We start from the raw sequence: 23,352 nt of genomic DNA on the forward strand, positions 1-23,352 counted from the left end.
ATTCCGATAGGAAGCCCGAGATCACCATCCATGGAAAGCATCGTCTCCTTGGCTTTTAACGCAAGGGGTGTTCGTATGCAATTATTTTGTGTTCGTTTGCTTTGGTTTGTTTGTGTTTGGGGAGTGGCAAAAGGCGAGATCTGGCCGACCTCTTCGTCTCCGACGGCGAAACGGGAAGGAGATAGCGGGAGGCGAGGAAAAGAACAGGCGGAGGAGGAGGAGGAGGAGGGGGAAGGGGAGGAGGATAAGGGCGGCGGGTCCGAAGGTTCCTTCTCCGGGCGGCGGTGAGTGCGATGATCCGTAGCTCGGATTCGTGCGGCGCGTGATCCCTCGGAGCTTGGATCGCCCTCACCATGTCCTCGTGGTTCTCGTTTTGGCGATCCAGGAACCGCTTCTCGTTGGACGAGCTTCGGTGCGTCGCTTCCTCTCTTTCTTGGTTCTTCTTTCTTTAGGGTTTCCGATCTCGGGATTTCTTGGTTGAAAATTGGGTGCTAGGTTTGGGCGTTTCGTCTGAGATTTCTTGACCTTGCTGAAATGCTTATGGTGTATTAATTGGCTCAAATTCGTGGAAGTTGGTTTGAATTTAGAAGAGAAAAGAAGGGGATACATCATTCAATTGACACATCACAGAAGCGGGAAATCATAGTCCATTATCCCTTCAAAAAGCAACAGGAAGACGAGAGGGTGATTATCGTTGAAGAGTATTTTTTTTGTGATATGTTCGGCACGTAGGAACTTGTAGTTGTAGGAACATCTAGCTTTTATATTTTAATAGTACTCATTTTATTTCCTGGTTTAATTTATCTATTTAAATTGTCCGTGGGAAGGCACCGTTTTCAATAGAAATGGCAGATTTTCTCTTGATGACACTCTTGCTGAGACAATCGATTATGCAACTAGACTTTTGTTTTTTAAAAAACGTGCCCGTTGGAAACTTGGTACCAAGCAAACCAATGGATATGGACATGGATGACTCTCACTATATTCTTTTGTCTTTTGGATGGCGAAGATGGGTAATTTGTCAGAACGGATCTGGAATGAGGCGCCCAAGATTGCTGTTTGGAAAATGATGTGTTGGTCTTGGTTTATTGGGGGATATAAGTTTAGGGAAGAAAGAGATCATAGGAATATAAGCTGGATACACAAGAATGTTCTTGCCCCCTAATGGTTATGATGGTTTCCTCCAATTACTTGAACTTAATTGGAGCTTTTCTGCGTAATATGTTAACTTAAAACATAAAGCCTAATCATAACCCTGCAGAATTTCTCCTTGAAATACTTGGCAAACTTATGATTTCCTCAAGTTAGTGTAAAGCAGCTGCCACATCCCATTGCTTGCCACCTTCAGGCTGCAATTGCTAGTGTCCGTCATCAGCATGACTTTTCTTCGAATGATGATATCATGCATTTTTTAGATTATTAATTTACTAATGTGTCTGCACTGTGTTAGTGTTTCTAATGAAGAAGAACTCATGTTCTCCTATTAGATATGCTTATACTTGTAATTTCTGGTAACTTATTGGGATCTTTTTTTAGCTTCTCTGCTTGATATAGTTTTCCGAAATGAACATATTCAGTCACTTGTGTCCCTCAAAAGGATGGCACAATAATTTAGCTTTGGGTATAGGGTGAGATCCAAAATATTGCTTGTATGCCTGGACGTTGTAATCGCTTTAGAAGAATTTAGTATATTGTGTAACAAACATCAAGATTCTATGACGGGGAAGAAAGAACTGCTTGTTATTCTGATGTTTCCAATGCCTTTCAACGTGAGTGATTGGAAGCCTTATGAGTTGTGATTACATTTATTTTAGCTTGAAGTGTTGTTTTGCTGGCTTGATCCAACTACTTTTAAATTATCTGCAGCTTATTTTATTTGACTTTGTGCCAGTCTCACTACGAGTCTCTTTACATTTGCATTTTTCCCCATATTACTTGTTCATCACTATCTGGTCTTTGAATTATTGTGAGTTAAGTAGGTTCTAGTATCTATTTTGTTTTGTGGTATCCAACCATTTTAACATCACTCTATTTGGTACAGATATCTAACAGATCAGCTGCAAAAGGTTCAATTTGTGAATGATGTCAACAAGGTAAATTTTTTGCTTGATTTGTTCCATACATCAAAATTTCATCGATCAATGTTCATATTGCCATGCTCCGTCATGAAGGATTCTGTAATTGAAGTGTTGAGATCCATTGCTGAACTAGTGACATATGGTGACCAGCATGATCCCTCCATTTTTGAGTGAGTAAATTGCTTCAGTTCAGTTCCTCTTTTATGCACTGGCATTAGTAATATATTCTGGTTTGCCTTTTAGGTTCTTCATGGAGAAGCAGATTATGGGTGAATTCGCACGAATATTGAGGATTAGTAAGCTGGCAAATGTTGCGCTTCAGTTGCTACAGACGATGAGCATTATGATCCAGAATTTAAGAAATGACCATTCAATTTGTAAGTAAATGCTTAGTGTTTCAACAGTTGGAACATAATTAGTGCCTACTTTTTGGCATATGACATGATTGCCACTTCTGTTGCAGACTACATTTTCAGTAATGAACACATTAATTACCTCATTACATATTCCTTTGACTTCCGAAACGAAGAGCTAGTGTCATACTACATATCCTTTTTGAGGTTTGTGATTGCTTTCTTTGTGTGTATCTTATTTCCTGTATCATACTATGAGAGCTTCTTTTACTCTTATTTTGAGTTCTATATTACTTAACTACTCAGATTCTTTATCTTTGAAGGGCAATCAGTGGAAAATTGAACAAGAACACAGTCTCATTGCTTGTGAAGACTGAAAAAGTATGGAACACAGTTTTTAATATGCAATTACTGATATCCTTTTTAGTGTTGTGTGTTTTGATTGTTTGTGTTCATATTATGTATTTAAATCAACAAAGTAGCAGTCACATACCTTTTTCACTTTTCAATAATAATGTGGGTAAAAGAATATGGAACTTGTACTGGTCATTGGAGAATTAAGTCCATTATACATCTCAAACATATGGCAGCACATATCAGTCAGATAGTAATTTATCTCTTTGAGCATATGGAGCTAATATACAGGCACATATATAGGATGACACACTTGCATAAAGGATCCAAGTTTTGGAGGAGCAAATATACCTGGTCCATTTTGTTATTTGTCATCAACCATTGTGTTCTATAGTAAAAGAAAAGGGTGTATCTAGTTCACGAGGCTCCCGCCAATACAGGGATTGGGCAGGGTTAATGTACAAAGTAGTACCTCTGATTCCATGACTCAAACTTTGGGATCTTGTGTACCAAGGCTCGCCCTTATCATTGTGTTACAATTGGTTGTAAGTTAAAGATGACGAGGAAGCGAATAAAGAAGAATTAGTATGCAGCACTTTGGATTAAGGATTACAATTTTGATCCGTATCGGTGTACCGAGCCCTGCTCGATACGGTACGTACCAAGGCATACCGACGGTACACTAGTATGCCTAAAATCATAAAAAAACCCTCCAAAAATACATGAAAAATAGGACAAATAGATTAGGGTTTTGAAGTTAGAAATAAATATAAATTTAGTATAATTTTAGCAAAAATAATGTAAATTGACCTAATATTGATTAAATTATTAATAAAGTCATTAATCACAGTATTAAAAAACTTAATTAAACCTATTATACCATCACAAACATATGATTCAATCATTAATATGCATGAAATATAAAGATTGGACCTATTAAGTGTCTAGTTTCAAAAAAAATAATATTAAACACATTAATAATAATATTAAAGACCTTAATTACTCTCTAATTAACATTATTCTATAGTAAAAAACATATCAAACAACATATTAGACATCAAGTCAGACACCACATAGAATAAGCTTACATCTCATAAATCAATACAATCTAGAAAGAGAATATATACCTCTTGATTAGAGTGTTCTTCCTCTTAATCTTCCCAAATTAGTCTCATAAATTTAATCCAATCCATAAATCGTAGCTTTGTTGAATTTAGGAGAGTGAAAATGTGACAATAAGAGAGAGATGCGAGTGAAAAAGAGCTTAAGAAAGTTTAAAAGATTGAGAGAGTGAAATATGTTGAAAGAGGGGGGAGGAAAATGTTTAAAAACTATTTTCTAAGTCTCAAATGATCAAATTGACCGTTTGAAATAAGGCATTCTTAGCCCTTGATTGGTAATGGTCGAAATCCGACTGTTACCGATCGGTACAGGTCGATGACGATTGGATTTCAACCGTTATCGCCCGGTATAGATCTTGTATTGCCCAATACAGGGTCAAGTGATCGGTACCATCCGATAAAGAGTGGTCCATGACTCCATGTATCGTTATCTTGTCGGACCGGTACATATCTCCCGTACTGAGCGGTATGCATTGGTATAGCAAACTCTGCTTTGGATTTTGTTGGACAATAAAAAGGGGTGTAACTTTTTTCAGTCAAGTGGTTGGACTAGAAGATGGTTCGGTTATAGATGTTATCACTAGGGAATACGAAGTCCCATGATGTGAACAAAGTAGTGTCATTTTCCTATTAGAAGAAATAACAACTCATTTGTTGTTCGAGTCATAGTGCAAAAAGATCATGCAAGAAGTAATAATCTAGGGACTAAAAGTTGATGGGTACTTGGATAAGCAGAAAAGGAACATTATAAATAAAGAGAGTTTGATTTTTGACCTTAATTGCCCAATAAGATTTAGAAGTTTGCCATTAGATATTAACTTGTTGGATTGATGTCTGACTCGCACATCTTCACTTCATGATGAGAAATTTGAACCATATGGCTATATCGTAGTTTCACTTCTTGCCATATGCTGAACTTTTCTTTTCTTATATAACCTAGTGTTGTATTTTATTCTTTTCTCTAGGAGGAAGTAGTTTTCTTTCCGCTTTATGTTGAGGCCATACGATTTGCCTTTCATGATGAGAATATGGTTCGCATTGCAGTCCGTGCTCTGACCCTGAATGTCTATCATGGTAAGTTGGTAAGGCCTCATATCGCTATCTTTTGAAAATTTTGTTTTCTTTGATAAATGGTTGCTCATCTAAATATTTCTTTTTTTTTCTTAGTCGGAGATGAATACGTGAACAGATATGTCGTACGTAGCCCACAATCTGATTATTTTTCAAATATTGTCAAACATTTTTGTAAGCGGTGCCTCAACCTGGATGAGATGATATCTGAAACTTTGAGGTGATACTATTTGCCCTTTTAAGATCATTTATCCTTGTTGTTAATTATTAGATGCAAAATCATAAGATGAGTACTCATGACCTTCCCAAGATTATTTCCCATTTTTTGTCAAAAATAAGTGTGTTAAGTTTTTTGCAAATTTTGACAACAATTAAACCATAATTTCTTGATTTATTTTAACTTGAGACCCATCCTTGTTAAATAGCTAGCTAGTGGATTTTTTACAAGCACCTGACAGTTAATGCTCTACTTATCATCAGTATCTGTCAACCTTGTGCGCTTTCATGCATTGCATAAGTTCTTGTGTGTCGCACATATTATGGTGGATGTCTTTGGAGGGCAATTTAAGTTTGAGAATAGGGTCACTGGAGCTACATATATTGTAGGATGGAAGAGGAGCTAGAAGGTTTGGCAGGCTGAAGGATATCTAGGGAGTCATATGAGTATTCATCAGCCAGCATCATTTTCGCTTTGATCACAAATCAAATTATAACCTTATACTCATTCTCTAACTAGTGTCATTTTTTACTTTTCTATAGGAAACAAGATGCATCTGATTCAAGCTCTTCAATTCTTGATGCTGTAGATGATATTGAGGACAATTTGTATTACTTCAGTGATGTTATATCTGCTGGAGTTCCTGACCTTGGACGATTGCTCACTGATAACATATTGCAGCTGTTGGTTTTTCCTTTGCTTCTGCCATCATTGAAAAAGCAAAATGTCGTAAGTAACTTTATTTTTATCATATATAATGACATTGTCACCATGTGGTCTTAATGCTATCATTGTTTCTAATAGTTGTTTACTACTAATTTATTATTTGCTGGTCTAGGGCACACGGGTAGGCACTGCAACCTCCTTGTATCTGCTTTGCAGTATATTGCACATTTTCAAAACCAAGGATTTGGCCAGTACCATCGCTGCAACTCTTTTCTGTCCATTAGAGTCTTTTGTCACAAGATCTGAAGCCACAACAAATGGCTATGTTCCTCAGCAGGCTGTCTCTCAGGAATCCGAGGATCATGCACCTTCTTTTCTTGCTGCTCAAGTGAACATAGAAGATTCAGAATGCACTTCTACTCAAACAAATCATTTTTCTTCACAAAGTGAAGATTGTGGTTCACACATCACCTTGAGGTAGCTCAATTCTAAGATTCCTTCTTGTGTTGAGAAATAGTCATTTGCTGATAGATAGCTCTCCGTGGATCTGACCATTATTGTGATGTGAGGTATCCCTCTCTAGTAAAAGGAAAAGCTCCATGATTGTTAGATATCCCTACTAATAAGTACTTTGTGTTGCCAAAAAGTAGATGTTCAAAGTGGAAACACATATGCTAGTTTGTGGCAAATTTGGGAGAATTAGTTGGTGCGTTATGCACCATCTACTTTTGGTCTCTCAAATGCAAAGTGTTTTGACTCCCCAACCACCTTAATGGACAATGCATATCAGCCAAGGAATTCAATTTCGTCCGAACTGGTACATACTGCTCTGTATTTACCGGTTTGAGTATGAACTAGGCATGCCAACACTCAGTTTCAGACAATCCATATGTGGTACAAGGCTTACTATCTGGTCCAGGCTCGATAATTACCCTGGATCGAGTGGTAGGCCCCTTGTCATGTATCCTCATCATATCTGCCTGCTGTATGCGATACACAAGTAGTGCTTCTCATCCGCCTTCATGCCCGTTGCCTCCTCATTCTCCTGATCTTGTCCCTTCTCTATTGCCTCCTCTCATGCTCTCCTTGTCCTCTCCTCTTCACCCCACTTTCTTTGTGTGCAATACATTATGACGCACTGGCACATGGTATGCTGGAATGGACTTGACCTGGTCCGATCACGGACCACCACGGGCCTGGTACTCAAAATTGGAAATGTTGAAAGTTGAAACTGATTTTTCTTGAATGGTTCAGGTTCACGATGGGGATCATTTTGCATAAGGTCTATTTTAACCTTTGCTTCATTTGTAAGTACTGATAGTAAATGAATTTTATGCAAGCAACATGAGCATTTTTCCCAGTCTCCTTGTTCAAATAACACAATTGTACTTTTGACCAAGTTCAAAATATGTTCTTCAAGGGTTGGTTGTTTTGGTCAAGTGATGGCTTGTTGGAGGTTTTTCTTTGATGTTGTTATGCCAATTTAAGGCTTTCTTTTTGGATCGAGAATTAAATGTTGTCTTATGTTATTATGTGCTTTCAGATAATTGGGGTTTAAATATTTCCTTCAGAAAGTGTCGATCTCTTCAATACAGTTAGAAAGTATATATTCTTCTGATAAAGAATAAAAAAAGTTATTCTCCAAAAGAATATAATGTGTGAATTTTAGAAGCTAGTGCCTTCTATACCATAAGGTTGGTTTACATGTTTGGATCATTGTCCTGCTGCCAAGCATTCCCGGTGAATGAATCCTGCATTTCTGTTGCTAAAATTATGCTTTTTTTGAAAGTAAATTTTATCTTATTAGTAGCATTTCTTTTGTATTCCGAACTTTACAATCTGATAATATTGTTCCCCATTGCAGGGAGCTGTTGCTATCATATATCGTTGGTGGGGATGAGTTACAAGTTTTGGGTTCTTTAAGCCTGCTGGCTACCTTGTTGCAAACAAAAGGTCATAATGAAACCATATTGTTTATTTATTTCCCCTTTGCCAGTATCATACATATTAGTAAAGTCGTATGTTATTTTTAGTAGAATTGGATGAAACAATGCTAGATGGACTTGGGATTCTTCCTCAAAGAAAGCAACATAAGAAGCTTTTGTTGGTTAGTTTTGATTATTTTTGTTTGTTGCTCTCTTACCTTAAATATTCTCTCTTTCTTACTAGATTGTTTTCTTTTGGTTCATCACTTAAATGAAAATATATTATTGTAGCTGCTTTGAGCTGTTATCTTAATAAGATGTTTTGAGGTGCAAAAGAAAAAAAAAAACCTTAGATCCTAATAATTCAACAATTTGGGGTTGATCACTGTATTTCCAGCAGTTGAGCTATGCTGTGGACAACAGCGGATTATGATTTTTATTTTTGTCATGTTAGATACCATTCGGTTGGCAGAAAATCGAAATTTCTGGCATGCCAACCTGAGGTTTGTTGGAAATAGAAGGGTCCTGAGATAAATAAAAAGTATTAAGAAATTATATGTGCATACCTATATCATCCATTTTTTATTCCTTTCATCCAATCAAGTCATTTGATACCATTTAAATAAATGACAGCTATATTCTATGCTCCATGTTCTAGGATTTCTATGCATGTGTTCGTAATAGCCATCTTATTTACACATACCTTAGGTATCTCATGGTATGACACTCGTAGGCTGCATTTGGTGTAGGGTTCAGTCGTGTTATTGATTTAATCCATCAAACACTCTTTAAGCTTGTAAGGGTTATATTAATACAGTCAAAGTGGTTTTATCTAAAATTCTAAATAACTCTGGATGCTCATATGGATGGTGGGTTAAATGAAGCCAGGCTGGGATGATATATCTTGATTATTTTAACCTTGAAATGAAGCCTTAAATACACATGGATTCAGTATACACGAAAAATTCCAACTCTTCATTTTTTTTGACCACCTCATCTCACTATTAAAGTTAGAACAACATTTCTCCACATTACATAATACAGGCAACATGGATCATAGACATTCAGATTATCAGGTTCCCCATAGGTTAATTGTAAAATTCAATAAGGCAATTGATAGATCATCTATTCTTCATGAATTTGAGTATCAGGCTGTAAAGAAACAACACACACCAAGGGTTTATGTGGCTAAGGTGAAAATATCTAGAATTAGTATGAAGACAAAAAAAAGAAATGTTTCATTTTTATACAATTAGGTTTACCTAAATAGAAGATAAGAGAGCAAGAATCACCTAAATTGATATGAATATGTTCAATGGATACCTATAGATGTTGTGATTATATAAGATGAGTGTATTAGTGTTATTGGTGAGAGAAGAGGTAGCGAAAGACTCAAGAATACTTTACTGGAAATGACAAAAAGGGGTTTGAAATTCTGAATGACATTTGAATTAACTAGAGGTATTGCCTTATACAGAGTTCAACGATGACAAAACAGCCATGTATTTGGCCCTATATAATTGGTGTCCATGGCTTGTTGTATACCATGCGCATATAGATATACATGCAGATAGCATCGCTTATCAATCTCTAAGATGTCATCAGCCATGTATTTGGCCCTATATAATTGGTGTCCACGGCTTGTTGTATACCATGCGCATATAGATATACATGCAGATAGCATCGCTTATCAATCTCTAAGATGCTGTAGTACATCCCCCAATTGTATGAACTGTCAGGCCTGGAAAAACTAGACCAGTTGGGTTGTGACCCTGTGGAGGGCCCACTCAGTCCCACTGTCACCTAAGAAGGGAGAGGAAAAGGAAGAAGTAGAAAAGATTGATAGAAAAACAAGTAATAACTACAACTATGTAGTACCTTTTTTATGTAATTACTTTATACTTTTGTTAAAATTTCAATTCAACTAGTTGACCAAGCAGCCTGACTAGTGATCCTATTTGGGGCTTGGTCAGGTTGATGGTTGGTTTAATAACTTCAAAACCCAGGAGAATGGATTTTGGAGGGGACACAATCAAACCTGATGTCTGGAAGCATTGATAGGGACCAGTCTAATTTTGTTGTCAGCAGTTGCAATGTAAAGAATTAATGGCTGTCCCCTTCCCTTGTTTCATTTTTAATCTTTTTGACGGGTTTATTTGGGTTGGACTGGGAGATGGAGTGGGCTGACTGGTCGACAACAACTTGTTCCTACTTTTAGTTTCCTGCTTTAACAAAATAGACCCACAATGATGGAGTAAGGTATGCCACTCTTCGTCTCCTGTGAATTGAAGAATAATCAGGTTGGCTGAGGTGGAATAGTATCTGTAGAAGCAGCAAGTTTACTTTTACTATATCATAGATACCATTGTTATGTCCATATGTATCAGCTGCTATTAAAGTTTGCAAATGTCTACAAGCTTAATTATGGAATCCATTTTTTATCTAATCTACCTTTTCAGGAAGTTGCAAAATTATTTTGCTTGTTTTGGGTTTTGTATGAGCAGAACATATGAATGAACTCTTCTATTTTTTTCCTTTTTTATTGATATAAGATGGTAATACTTCTTCTGGCTATGTGCAGCAAGCTTTGGTAGGTGAAGATACAGGAGAGGAACAACTATTTTCTTCAACTAGCATGTTGAAAGATAATATAAGCACTGAACTTGATAGATACCTGCAAAAACTTGAGGTGAGTTTATCTCAGCTTTCAATTAGAAATGTCTGATAGTTAAGGTCATGGCCTTTTGGCATTGAGAGATACTATAAGTTTTTTCGTATATTCTCACCAGGTCTAATCACTGTTTAGTCTCTTTGGTTGAAAGTGAGGGATTTCTAACTCCTTGCTGTTAACTTTGTTTTCTTTTTTGGGGAGTCGTGGTAGGTAACAGTGATGAACATCTTTATGTGATATTTTAAGAAATTAGCTTGCTTGTTTCAAACAACATATTGCTTGGTCACAATACTGATATTAGTTTGTACGAGAATGTCTATTCAGTGTTTATCAATACTATCTCCAGTAGTTAGGATGTCTTGTAACAACTTCTAGATTGATCTTTCATTTGTGAAAACAGCTTCTATCACTGTTTAGACTCTTTGTAGTTTCTTTAGGACACTTCTCTTTTAACAAGCATGGATGGACTTTTGGCCATTATTGAATTTTATGACATTGCATTGTGATATGCAGAAATATTGACATTATTTTGGGTGTGGATGACTGTTCAATCTTCACCAGTTCTATCTATGATAGCTAGGTTGTCCTTTAACTATGCCGAGATTGATCTTTCATTTATGAAACTTTGCTTCATGCGTATATCTGTTTTAAAGAGAATCTTCCTTTAATGAACATGGATGGATCCTGACTATTATCAAACACATTGTTATAATGTTGAATGATAATCTGCAGTAATAAAAAAATTTACACTATCTCTTACTGCCTTTCCTAACATTATTTTCCTTCCCTTTCCATGTTTCTGTTCCTTCTGTCTTTAGTCTCAGGGTTGATCAATAAACAGTTATTTTGACCTGTTATGTGCCTTACGTGTTTTTTGCTAGTTGATATCCCATGGCAGATAAATCACAGATTGCCTTGAAAGAAGAATGATAAAGCTTATTGTTGTTCATATGCTATTGCAATAAAAGCCCAGTAGGACACTCTTGTTAAGCAGACGTCTTTGTTATCTTGTTCTTTTGACATACACCTTATCAAACTTGGAATTCTATGGTAGATCAAGATCATTTTCACATTTGAGCATAGTTCAGTTTCACCTTTCTTTACTTTCATGTTTCAATGAATATAACTAGGCATTTTCAGTTACTATATACAAAAAATGTATGGATTTGTTATAGCTTGCTTTGTGGCACATGTTCATATATTAAGGATCATGATACAATAAATGAAGTTCCTTTTGACTTTACTACATCAACTACTGTGGCTTTAATCTACTTGCAGAGTTAATGTTGTTTTATTTTTCTCAGGATGAGTATGGTTATCATGCCGGATGTGTAATAAGCCCCAAAATATGTAGATATCAGGTACACTTGTTACTCTTGCTGTGCTTAGTTTCCTTTTTGCTGTCTATTGAATAATTGTCTTGTTACTAGACTTCATTCTTATTCTATTTCCTTAAATATAAAGACGAATGGTGAATTTAGTTAAAGAGTTGCAATTAAATTCTAGACTGTATAATGCATAAGTTGGCTATGTTGCTCTTTCTAGAAGGAAAATTGGAAGCATTCTAGCTTTTAGTTGTCCTGTCATTTTAGATTAGGTGGTTCAGTTTTTAATATAACATAATTTGTCTGTATAAACTTATGTTAAACTGTAGAACTGAGGCATTTATTATTAACTAATTGTTGTATCATAGGGCCAAGTGCTCTTTGAGAGCTATTTCTACTTCCAGAATGACTACAATTTATATTGTGGGTCTCATGTTTGTAGGTGCTCGATGCATTAGCAAGTCTTTTCTGCAGGTCCAATATACCTGCAGACATATTATGGCTTGGTGGTTGGCTTTTAAGACAGCTGCTTCCTCATGGTGAGGAAGAATTCGATAGTCTACATCTTAGAAGACTCAAGGTACAATTGGCTTTAAGTGCTTTTCTTATGTCATCTAACTTTAGTTTTGATATTTCAAGTTGAAACTGTTATGAGACCATCGCCTCTTTTTGTAAGAGAAATGAGAGATTATAGTTTCCATATTTTCTTCATAACAGAGGAACAGTCATTATTATCATTTGACACAAGTTTACTTCATCATCCTCTTTTGTGGTTGGTAGATTTTGATCTGATAGACCATGAGATGGTGAAATGTTGGTACCATATATATTATTGTGAAAATATATGCTTTTGAATTTTGATGTAACTTGGATGTTTCCTTGGGTTCCAAATGTCTGTTCCTTTTCCTTGAGATAGAATGAATGAACATTATAACAATCCATTTCAGTGTGTTCTAAGTCTGAAAAGTATGTTTCTGTGACATACTTTACAACGATCAATAGTGAGAAATTTTTTGGTTAGAATTCATAACTAGAAATCCTTTGGCTTAGTAGCAGGTGAAGATCCATGATGTTGTGCTTAAAATCTTTTGTAAGAAATCTAGACTGGGGTTGCAGTTCATGTTACCCAGAAGATCGTGAAAAAGATTGCTGCTCACGAAACAGATGAAAGGATTAGCTCAGAGTTGTAGGAGATTGATTTCAGACTTCTAGTGGATATTTTGTGGTGTAGTTACATAAAACAAGTGATAGAGGTTATAAGTGACATACAATGAGATTGTGCTTGAAGAAATGCACTTGTCTGGGGCATTTGTACTACTGGCTGGAGATAGAGTATTTACTATTTTTTAACTGTCCATGTCTACATTTTTGCTTATTTGGCTTGGCTGGTAAAGAAAGGTAACTGATTAATTTGATGTACTAGATTGAGTCACTAGATTAATTGACATTAGCAACAGTAAGTGAATATGGTCTTATTTTTTGTAATAGAAATTCATATACCACAATTTGAAAGCTGGTTAAAGGAGGCTTCAGTAAAGGAGGAAGTTCCACATAAAGTTCATTCACATGGCGATTGGTTTTGGATTGATTCTCGAACTTGTGTTTGTATTAGTTCCCCCTTTCTATGACAATAAAATTCAGTCAGAATTGGCTAGAGTTCGAATGACCTGTTTGTATTATTTTCCCACCTTTGACAATAAAATTCAGCGAGAACTGGCTGGAGTTGGAATTACCTGTTGCTAAAAAGCCAGACTGCAAGAATTGGTATATTTCTGATTATTGCAGAGGCCCAAAAATTTAGGGGTTTCAGGATTGTCTGAAATGGTCATGATGGGTTACTCTATGTTCTTGTCAAATGGTTTTTTAGTTGTGGTTATGTTGCAATGGAAGAACTGTCAAATGAAAAATGCAGTTAATCACACTGGCAGTGAACATCTTAGAATCTTAGTAGATGGAACTATACCAGATATCAGCCCTATTTTTGCCTACTAGTTTGTTTTAAATGAGGGTGCTGTTTGAAGTTTTGGTTTCACTGGACTTGAAGAGTTGGGAACCAAATTGGCTAGCCCTTTTTGCATCATGTTGCTCGAGTGCCTGGAAAATATTATTCCCTATATCAACGTGTTGTCTGGCTATTTTTTCCTTACAGCTTTTTGTTGTTTCCTTTTGTCACCTTGTACTTCATTTCTTTTGTTCTACTTGTGTTGGCATCCGGTCGTGGGCAACTCCAAAAGCAGCAAAGAGTATCATATCTATTTTTTGTTATATTCCAACTTTGGAATTCTTGCATATTCTGTTGGATAATTGTTCATATTATCTTTAGTTGACATAGAAATCCTACTGTGTATAGGATTCAGACAATTTGGCTACAAGCAACCTTTTGGAAGAAATTAAGGGAGCTTGGTGTGATGTTCTCATACCTGTTCTTAAAGATGAATGGAGGATATGCAAAAGAGGTAGTTGTGGAGTCAAGGGTTGTTTTCTCACTGCACATTGACATGATTATATTGATGCTTCATTTTCTTATCTTTCTAATCAGCACTTGAGGCTTCATCACCTCCAAAAGACTCTAAATCCATACTCTTGTCATCACAAAGATATTCTTCTGGAGGTTAGATTTGCAAGTCATTCATTCCAGTATTCTGCTTATAGATAGACATATGTTCCTAGTAACTAGCTGTTGTCGGTATTTTACTAAGAAAATGCTTTTTTGTGTTAGTTGCTAATATGATGTAATAGTATTACAGGTGAATCCTCTTTTGCTGCTGCAGAAAGAATGCATGAGATAGTTAAGGTTGGTGTTCAAATCTACAGTACTATGTACTCTGTAGAACTTGATTTAATAGGGCATTGAAATGCATAATTATCTTCATATTAATTCTAATTAAAGTAATCAATCGTTAGCATAGAGGTGCATTGGCATCCAAGTATGGTCAAGTGTAATTAGCAAAAGAGATTCTGTAACAGTGTTGACATATGTTTAAAATTTTCTTTTGACTAGTTTCTTCAATAAACACAGTTTGATTTCCCTTGTTCAATTGATATTATCTGTTTCTTATGATGCCAAAGCTGTTTGCTTAATGTCAACTGTCAACTACTGTCCATTGATGGTAATCTAAGAAAGCATCATATCGTTTTTTGTTGCGGATGTTGGCTGTTACTGTCTGGACACTGTTTCCATTGTTGGATAGTTTGTGTAGAAGGCATTAGGAACAAGAAGACATTATAATTAGATGATTAATGGATATGCATCCAATATCAATATTGGTAGAGTGTTCTTGATGTTTGAATAAACTTTTGGGGTTATTTTTGGCCTTGTTAAATTGTTGAAATCTGGATATTTCTTAAGATCTAAGAACAATTCAGATGACAGGACTTTAATTCATGTATTAGAAATATTGGGGTCATGTATATTTGTTGTTCTAACTACTTGATGTTGTAATCTACAGGTTTTTGTTCTTCAACGTCAACTTCTGGTTTTCTCGTTAGGAAGAACCTTACCTGAGCTACCTAATCTATATTCTCCAGTTGATTCTCCTGAAATGTCTGGTGCTAAAACATCTGTCTTGGATGTTTTTGTGCCAAAACCTGGCTCTGAGATTTGCTTAGGTATGCCGTTATTACATGACTTTATTTTAAAGTCATCTTGTATTGCGATTGTGTTGAGAATTGAGATACTAATCCTTTTGGTGGTTGACTTATGTAGACAATACAGTACCTTGTAGAATAGCATTCGAGAGAGGTAAAGAACGCCACTTCTGCTTTTTAGCAATATCTAGGGGAACATCCGGATGGCTTCTTCTTGCGCAAGAATCGCCTGTCAAACAGCAGTTGGGAATTATTCGTGTCACTGCACCTTTGGTTGGTTCAGATGTATGTGTACCCAACCCATCTTCTATCCACTGGATTGCATATGTTATTGAAAATCTTTGGATTTTGATTTTCTTTTCTGTTAACTGTTTTAAGATATATGAAATGATGTGTGAACATGTCTCACAGTTAAACCATATTTTTTAGCTTAAGAATTTTCTATTTTTATTTTTGTTGGATTTTTCTTTGGAACAAGAGTGTAAGAAATTATTTGGACAATTAACTGCTGATCTATTTTCAGTGCACGTGCTGTTTAACATTAGTTGTTTAATATGCTAACTTCTTTATGCATATAAAGCATCTTGATACGTAAGGAAGGTGTAAAACAGTTATGGTTTTGGAAGCAAATAAGGATAGGTAGGGAAATATGGAGGTGGAATCTGATGGGTAGTGCTGATTTTTCTTTTGGGGTTTTGTTGCACTTTTTTTCTTTTTCGTTGGTTTGGAAAATATGCCACTAGCACCGGGCGAAGGTTCTGCGCATCTCCGCAGCGTAGATGGCTATATTTCTTTTGGCTTTGTGCATCTTAGCAGCATACACGGAAGCCATTGCTTTTGGCTTTTGGCTCCTGTGCATCTCAGCCGCTAGTCCAGGACGCTTGGTTCCTTGGGCCAAATGCTAACATTGATGAGGCCCATTACAATCCATATTTATGTTCAACGTGACTGAAGAAGCTGTCATTTTGTTTCTTTTGTTTAGTTTATTCCAAATCCCTCTCCTTTCAGTTGAGTGCTTTGTATCGATGTTCCATGCCTTTTTTTGTTCATGTCTCTGATTAAATCTGGGTATTAATTCTTGTCTCACGTTCATCACAGTAAAGTGCCTGACATTACTCCTTTTGTGGTTTTTATGTTAACCATTGCTTGTTGATTTTCTTATCTGCTTTGGTGATGTAATTATGTTTTTATTACTTGATTCCTCCAGTTTACACAAATACTACATGATCAACTGTTTCTAATTATGAATATCTGATTCTCTATGCAAACAAAAATTGCCATATATTTCACTTGCAGGAATTCTGTATATTATAATCTATATGTGCATGATACTTGCTCTATCGTCATTGATTCAATTTTTCATACTGACTTTCTTGTATGTATTTTATTCTGTTACATAATACTGGTTAACCAGAAGAAATGTTTTTGCAAATTGCTTATTCATATACGGTAAATGAGAGCTTCTATTGATAAAAAGTTGAATATACATGGAGTTAAATATTGTATTCATGCAACCACTCAAGTATTTTTACCTTTATGACTCGAGAACATTATAATATGACAGAAGCACTTTGATGTTCTTTTATGAAACATCTTCAACTTATGAATGTATCGTCTTAACATTTTTAGCAAAATATGCATCATTATCAATTGCGCTTGATTACAAAAGAACTAATACCCATATTATCTAGAGTAAGGACAACTTGTCATGCAAATAAGCAACTTAGTGGAAATATTTTACTTGTAATTTAAGTTACGGATGCAAGAATACTGGGTTTCCTAGTGTTCTTTTGGAGGCTGTTGTTGTAAAACACTTTGTAGGATAAAAACCTTATGCAACTAGTGATTGACATGCAATCCTTTTGTATGCTTTCTTTGAATACAGTGTTTTACAGAGTAAACAAATCTGCTTGTTGTGCTGTGATTTTTTAGCAAGTAATATGTAAAGTAATGATGTATGTTTCATTTACCATCAGCCGAAGATAGATGAAAAACATCCCAGATGGTTACATTTACGGATCCGTCCTTCAAACTCACCATTTTTGGATCCCTCGAAGTTTGATTTCTTGAACAAAGGGAAGTCAAAGGTTTTGGTCGATGGGCGATGGACGCTAGCTTTCAAAGACGAGCAGGCTTGCAAAGCGGCAGAGTCAATGATAATGGAAGAGATAAATGCGCAACGTGACGAGGTGGAAAGAAGATTAAAGCCTGCACTTCAACTTGATACACCTGGTCACACTCCAGAACATACTACTACGGATACAACAGATGACTAGGTTGTTCGACAATTCCTTGTACATTCTAAGCGGTGGGTTGTGAAATTAATGTGGCTCTACAGGGTCTAATTTGGTGCTTGTTTTCTTCACCAAGCATGCACCACCATTAGTGTACCATCGGACGTTAGTTTCTCCTCCTAAATCGCATCAACAACAAAAATGTAGAGTTCAAGCCATTTGAGTTGGCGGCGGCTACATGCCATTCTTTGTAAATTAGTTGTGGCATTCTCTTTTTCCTCTATAATCCATATGTTCCAGCATTTATTCTTTTAACTTGCTTAAAAGGGCCAAAATCACTTGTAATTGTGGACTAATAAAATTGTTATTTACTCGGTGCGGCTTTTAAATTTCTCATGCTTGATGAGAGTAATATATATTGTTCTTGCTATAAAGAGTTGGGGAATCGAGTGCCTGTCACGGCTTTCAATGATGCTCTCTTGCTTCCGTTGGAAAGAAATGCTTCACCTGGTCATGTCTGGGTTCTGCAAGTCGAAGGCAATGATATGAAGCACAGCAACTCTTCTTTGGATGATGAACACCGTCCTGTTATAGCCGAGATTACTCTTATTCCACAAAGTATGGTGGCTCGGTTAGAAGTGCCTTTGTTGTCTCGGTCAAACTGTCGGGATGATGGTGGATGAATAAGCTCTTTGGGCGTTTCAAAAGCCTTAATTATGTTTCATATCATCTCTGAAAGGATTAATTTTGTTGCCTACTCTGTTCATCTCGGAGGTTTATCTTCCGAAGGAACACAAAATCCAAAACATCTCTGCTGCGGTTGAGTCTGAGATCAGACGCAGTTGATGCCTGTGTGTCATGCTAGCCTACAAACTCGCAGCGTGTTGGGCTGCCATTCATGACTTTTCCAGCGTGCATGCAAAGGCACATTCAAACAGAGGGGGGAAATAAAGGAAGAGGTCAGAAGTTTGTCTCCCCTGTCGTGCCTACTTTGATTGATGCAAAAGGCACCAAAAAAGAGTACGTCTGACAAAAGCTCTCTCTCTCGAACTGAGAATTGCTTACGTGAGTCGTGGCATTTTCATTTCTTGTTTCCAAACAAAAAACTAAATAGCAGTGCTAATAACGATCATCATCACAGTGACAAAGCTATACTGATGCAAGTAAAGAAGATAGGACAAACTGGATAAGAAATGCTAAAATATTTTACATCCCAATACTTCTTAAGCAAAATTACACATGTATCCCTACAAAACTAGTGATTTTATAATTAATTTAAATTTATACTTAGTATATGTATTTTATAAGGGTGAACTTTGGTGTAACGATAACAATAATTTTTTTTCCCACTTGAACTTGCACCTATCCTTAAACGACAAGAATGTATTGATTGTTATTATGTTATGTAATTAGTTACCTTTAGTATCTCCGTCCTTATACTTTATATTGAGAATCTTAGACTTACGAAATTAAAATATTTAATCTCGTTATTCTAATAATTTTTTTTTTCTATCTTGATTTTTAATCCTGTAAAATTATCTTTTTTACTTTATATAAAGATTTTAATATTTTTATAAATATAAGAATCTCAATGTAATTCTTAAAAGTGTAAGAATGAAGATACTAAGATTTGATTCATGTTATTATAGTTAATCTCTATTTGTTTCTATGGACCAAATAATTGATGAAAGCAATAAAAAATATTTAAATTTTTAATTCAGTAGTAACGATGATTAGTAGAATTTAACTTTATTTTATTTGATAGATGCTAACAAACACAAGAGTGTTGTCACTCATTGAATATTTCGAATATTATATATATATATATATATATATATATATATAATATGGAAAATCTAAATATACGGAGAATATATGTGCGTGCAATGGAAAAACCAGAAGGGGCAAATATGCTATTTCCAGATAATAAAAGGATAGATACGTAAAACCACCAATGCACGAGTGCTTCAGTCGACATCCATCCACTTCGGTAGAAGAGAGGACATGAACCCAAACTCACCCACATTTCCCACTTTGCCCTCCGCCCTCAGCCTCACATTCCCGCCCCTTTCCACCCGCCGCAAACAGGTCTGGAAGACCTCCCTCACCCACCTCTCGAAGATGCCCTCCAGGAAGGAGCCGGCGGCGGCCATCAGCTCCGCCACCGCCGCGCCGTCGATAAGCAGCTCCCCGATTTCCCCTCCGACGCCGCTCCTCACCTCGTCGAATGCCCGACGGAGCTTCGAAACGAGATTCTCGGATGCCGGACGCAGCCTTTCGAGGTCGGCGTCCATGGCCAATCGAGCGGTGATCAGTTCGAGCAGCTCAGATGGAAGACGGGAGTTCCCGCAGTCTGTCTCATTGGTTAGATCGCTCGGGACTGCCTCTTCGTCCTCCCCCTCTGCAAGTAGGTTCAGGTCAAGAGTGCAATCTCCCCTTCTTGGTCGTTTCGGCTTGTTCTGTTGCTCTGTTTCTGCCTTCCTTCTGAGATCTTTGTTGGTTGACGGCACTTCGGCCTGCAACTTCATCTTGATCACGTCGTTGGCATCTCCAATGCCAGCCGAGCTCGATGTGGTAAGGATGAAGGTTGTCTCAGTCAGGCACACCTCTTGGCCCGATGACGTCTCAAAAGCTCCCATCTTTAGCACATCCACCAGAGATGTTACGAAGCTGGTGTCTGCTCGATCAATGTCCTCCATGAAAACCACAAGCTTCGATTCCTTTTCCAAGGCTTCCTCGAGGATCTCTCCGCATGAGCTGCATTTGCTCGCCCGTCTCCTCATGTCGATGTGTATGAACCTTTCTTCGGATCCACCGAAATGCTCGACCATCACTCGTGCCAGTCTCCTCTTCGAGACGCAATCGTTTCCTTGTAACAGGAGACGAACGCCCTTGTTTTCGCTTGATGTCAGTGCTTCGACCATCGAAGGAACGATTTCTGATTGCCAAGGCATGTTCTCTAGCAATTTCCGGGTTAGTTCTCGATGGTCTGTCATCATTTCTTTCTGCTTGTTTGATGTCGCCGAGTCTGAGACGACAGCACCGCCCATAGACAGAGTAACTCCGACATCCAGATTTCCTGCACTTCTAAGGCAATGCAAGCTGACTTCAGGAAAGCTCGGCTTCGATTCTTCCCTCTCCTGCCAGTTACCTGTTCCATTTCTCGAATCGATCATGTCGAATGGCAATCCACCATCAAGCTCTGGAGTAGTTTGCATCGAGCTCTCGCTCTGGTTGCTGTTAGGCCACCATGGGTATGATGAAGAACAGCTGAGGTTCTTGCCAATGGAACTCTGATTCAAGATCGAGGATGGATGCAAACGAGTCTGACTACGTCCGATGTGATGGAGATTTCGGCACAGGCTGTTCCATTTCCTCTTCAATTCCAGCAATGCATCCTGGAGATGTTATGGAGCGTTAGCTACCGAAACAGAGGAACAAAACTAGCATTCACTTCATGCTGCTGCTACCTTGTGGTTGTCTGGACTCTGTCTTTGCAGCCAGAACGGCAACTGTGTCGAGCCACAGTTGGTGTCTTTGTTCACTGACCTGTGCACTGAAGCTTCTTTCTCAAAGTTGGAGATGCATTCACCACAGCAGATGAGCTTCTCATCCTCCCTGGTGCTGAGAACCTTGGAACCAAGCAGCGGAGAAGGATGCTCGAAGAGTTCCGGCAACCCGGCGTTTAGGCCACTGCAGAGCAAGAAAGCAAGGAAGGAAACCAGTTAGAGCTAAAAGATGTGATGACTACCATCCCAATTCTTTTCACTCCATCTTCTGCATCGGCAAAGGCTAAAAATCAAGTATGTTTGATGATTCATTTGCTGCGATTTATTTGGAGACGACATTAATTTTCTTAGGTCGCCAACAAACGACTACTGTGTTGTTTGAATGACAATTAGCAGGTAAATGGAGGCAAAGGAATTGGACGGTAGTGACGAAGACATGAGGCTCTCTGGGTTGGCGATCTCACCTGGGAGCTTGGAGGCTCAGTCCAAGGCCACCTGAGGGAACCACTACAGCTTGAAGAGCCCACCGAGTCTCGAGAGATGGCTGCCTCACCTGGCACCTCATGTAGGTCTGATAGCTTGCAGTCGCCAGTAACCACAGCTTGGTGTTCACAGTGCCACCGCCGCCATTGCCGATGCTGCTCCTGAACTCAGATAGCAACCTTCCCAACTCTGCAACCATGTGTTCGACTGGCTTAAACCGGCATCCGTCTCTTGTTTCCTCATCGACTGCCCATCTCAAGTCACCTGCGTAGATGATGACGCCTCCACCTGTTCTCCCTGATGCTAAATGGTCAATCTTTCTCCTGAGATCAGAAAGCTTCAGGTCCACGTCACTCCTGCTCATGAGCCTCAGGTGGACATAGGAGAGATGAAGCTTAATGAAATGAGCGGCCTTGAGCTCATCGGGGACGTCACCTCTCCCCACCTTCGCCATGAGCTCAGCTACGACCCCCTCTGCCAGGGAAACAGAGTCCCCCACCAGTACAGTGTTGGTCCTCCTCCCCTGTTTCCCGAGCATCACCTCCAAGACTGCGCTCGAGTCGTGGTGGTGGTGGGAGGATTGTTGCGAAGACAACGGAAACAGCGGGCTCCCATGGTCGATGACATCTTTATGTGACTCAAGCAAGAACGGCGAGGACCGGCTCAAAACAGAGGAGGTCTCCCCCTCCAAGCTGTTCTTGACAGAGGTGCTGGAGAAGCCAGCCTCCCTCATCACCCGGCTGACACTTGGATCGTCCAAGATGGAGATGATGAGCTGCTCCAGCTCAATCTTGACAGCCAAGAGAAGCTGCTGCTGTTGCTGCTGGAGTTCCATGCAGCCCCTCCTCTGGTGGGCCTGTGCCCTCTTGAGAGCCGCAACGAGAGCATTGGAGAGGGAGGGATGAGAGGCGGGCGGTGGAGTGGTGGGGAGCCTGTTGAGGGCCACATTGAAGCAGAGCTCGAGCGCTCTGCAGCGGAGGGGGTGGGAGGCAGGGCAGTGGGGCTGCGACTTGACGCAGGCTCTTCTGAGGAGGTTGGAGGAGGAGGAGCAGCTCAGGAGGGTAGTAGCGACATGGAGCGGGGTGACCTGAGCGTGGCCTCTGCGCCTGGCCAAGCTGAGGGAGTGCTTGAGCACCGAGGCAGCCTCTGCGGTGAGGGCCTGTTGCAGTGTGCAAGCTCCTGTTCGCATCACTTAACCCACCCCAACACCAACCCCCCGCCGCCCCGGTGTTCTCCTTGCTCTGCTTCTTCTCTGAGCTGCCTTGCACACCCTCTCTTCTACTACTACTACTACTGCCACTACTACTACTACTACTACTTTGTGGGGATTGAGGAGTTGCGTTGGAAGTGGAAGAGGTCGTAGAACCGAAGTAGAGTGAGCTTTATACAAGCTAAACCATCTCTCTCTCTCTCTCTCTCTCTCTCTGTATTCTCTCCATCTCCCTGTCCTTCTGTTGTGAGTGTGGCACTGTTGCTTTTGGGTGTCCCATTCAAGGATGGTTCACTTTCACTTTCTGCACCTATTTTGGCCTAATCTCATTTCTTTTGCTTTGTTAATATCCGTGCCAACATATCTCATCACTCTTTGGCTCTCTTGACAGAGGCCAAACACCATGCTTGCTTCCTTGCCACATCTCTTACTGCCCGTGCCATTGGTCTGTCCAAAAACTCCAAAAAAGTATAGCGGTGAAACAAAAAGAAGAAAGAAAAGCCACAGAAGAAGCCACCTTTGACATGAGATCAGTGGTCTGCTTCTC

General features: G+C 38.6%; 2 protein-coding genes across 3 annotated transcripts; one reads left to right on the top strand and one right to left on the bottom strand.

Annotated features, from left to right (window-relative positions):
• The first annotated feature begins 110 nt into the window (after positions 1 to 110).
• Positions 111 to 17,992, top strand: LOC135673057 (protein TRANSPARENT TESTA 9-like). 2 transcript variants are annotated; one of them, XM_065181755.1, is made up of 21 exons: positions 111 to 412; positions 2,042 to 2,093; positions 2,172 to 2,248; positions 2,322 to 2,455; positions 2,542 to 2,638; positions 2,755 to 2,812; positions 4,872 to 4,980; positions 5,074 to 5,197; positions 5,737 to 5,923; positions 6,033 to 6,337; positions 7,725 to 7,813; positions 7,894 to 7,967; positions 10,367 to 10,474; positions 11,761 to 11,817; positions 12,224 to 12,361; positions 14,132 to 14,237; positions 14,321 to 14,392; positions 14,529 to 14,575; positions 15,231 to 15,390; positions 15,488 to 15,654; positions 17,346 to 17,992. In XM_065181755.1, exons 1-21 carry the CDS (start codon positions 354 to 356, stop codon positions 17,643 to 17,645), a joined length of 2,520 nt encoding a protein of 839 aa, XP_065037827.1. In that variant the 5' UTR covers positions 111 to 353; the 3' UTR covers positions 17,646 to 17,992. The 2 variants fall into 2 exon arrangements, with proteins under 2 accessions (XP_065037827.1, XP_065037828.1); XM_065181756.1 differs by having other exon boundaries at positions 7,897 to 7,967.
• Positions 17,993 to 19,485: 1,493 nt separating this feature from the next.
• Positions 19,486 to 22,784, bottom strand: LOC135673058 (protein SMAX1-LIKE 4-like). Its single transcript, XM_065181758.1, has 3 exons — positions 21,577 to 22,784; positions 21,074 to 21,296; positions 19,486 to 21,001 (listed from the first exon to the last, which is right to left on the bottom strand). The coding sequence occupies exons 1-3, from the start codon at positions 22,782 to 22,784 to the stop codon at positions 19,571 to 19,573; spliced, it is 2,862 nt and encodes a 953-aa protein (XP_065037830.1). The 3' UTR covers positions 19,486 to 19,570.
• Between the last annotated feature and the right edge of the window lie 568 nt (positions 22,785 to 23,352).

Source organism: Musa acuminata, chromosome BXJ1-5 (assembly GCF_036884655.1).
Source record: "Musa acuminata AAA Group cultivar baxijiao chromosome BXJ1-5, Cavendish_Baxijiao_AAA, whole genome shotgun sequence".
NCBI lineage: Eukaryota > Viridiplantae > Streptophyta > Magnoliopsida > Zingiberales > Musaceae > Musa > Musa acuminata.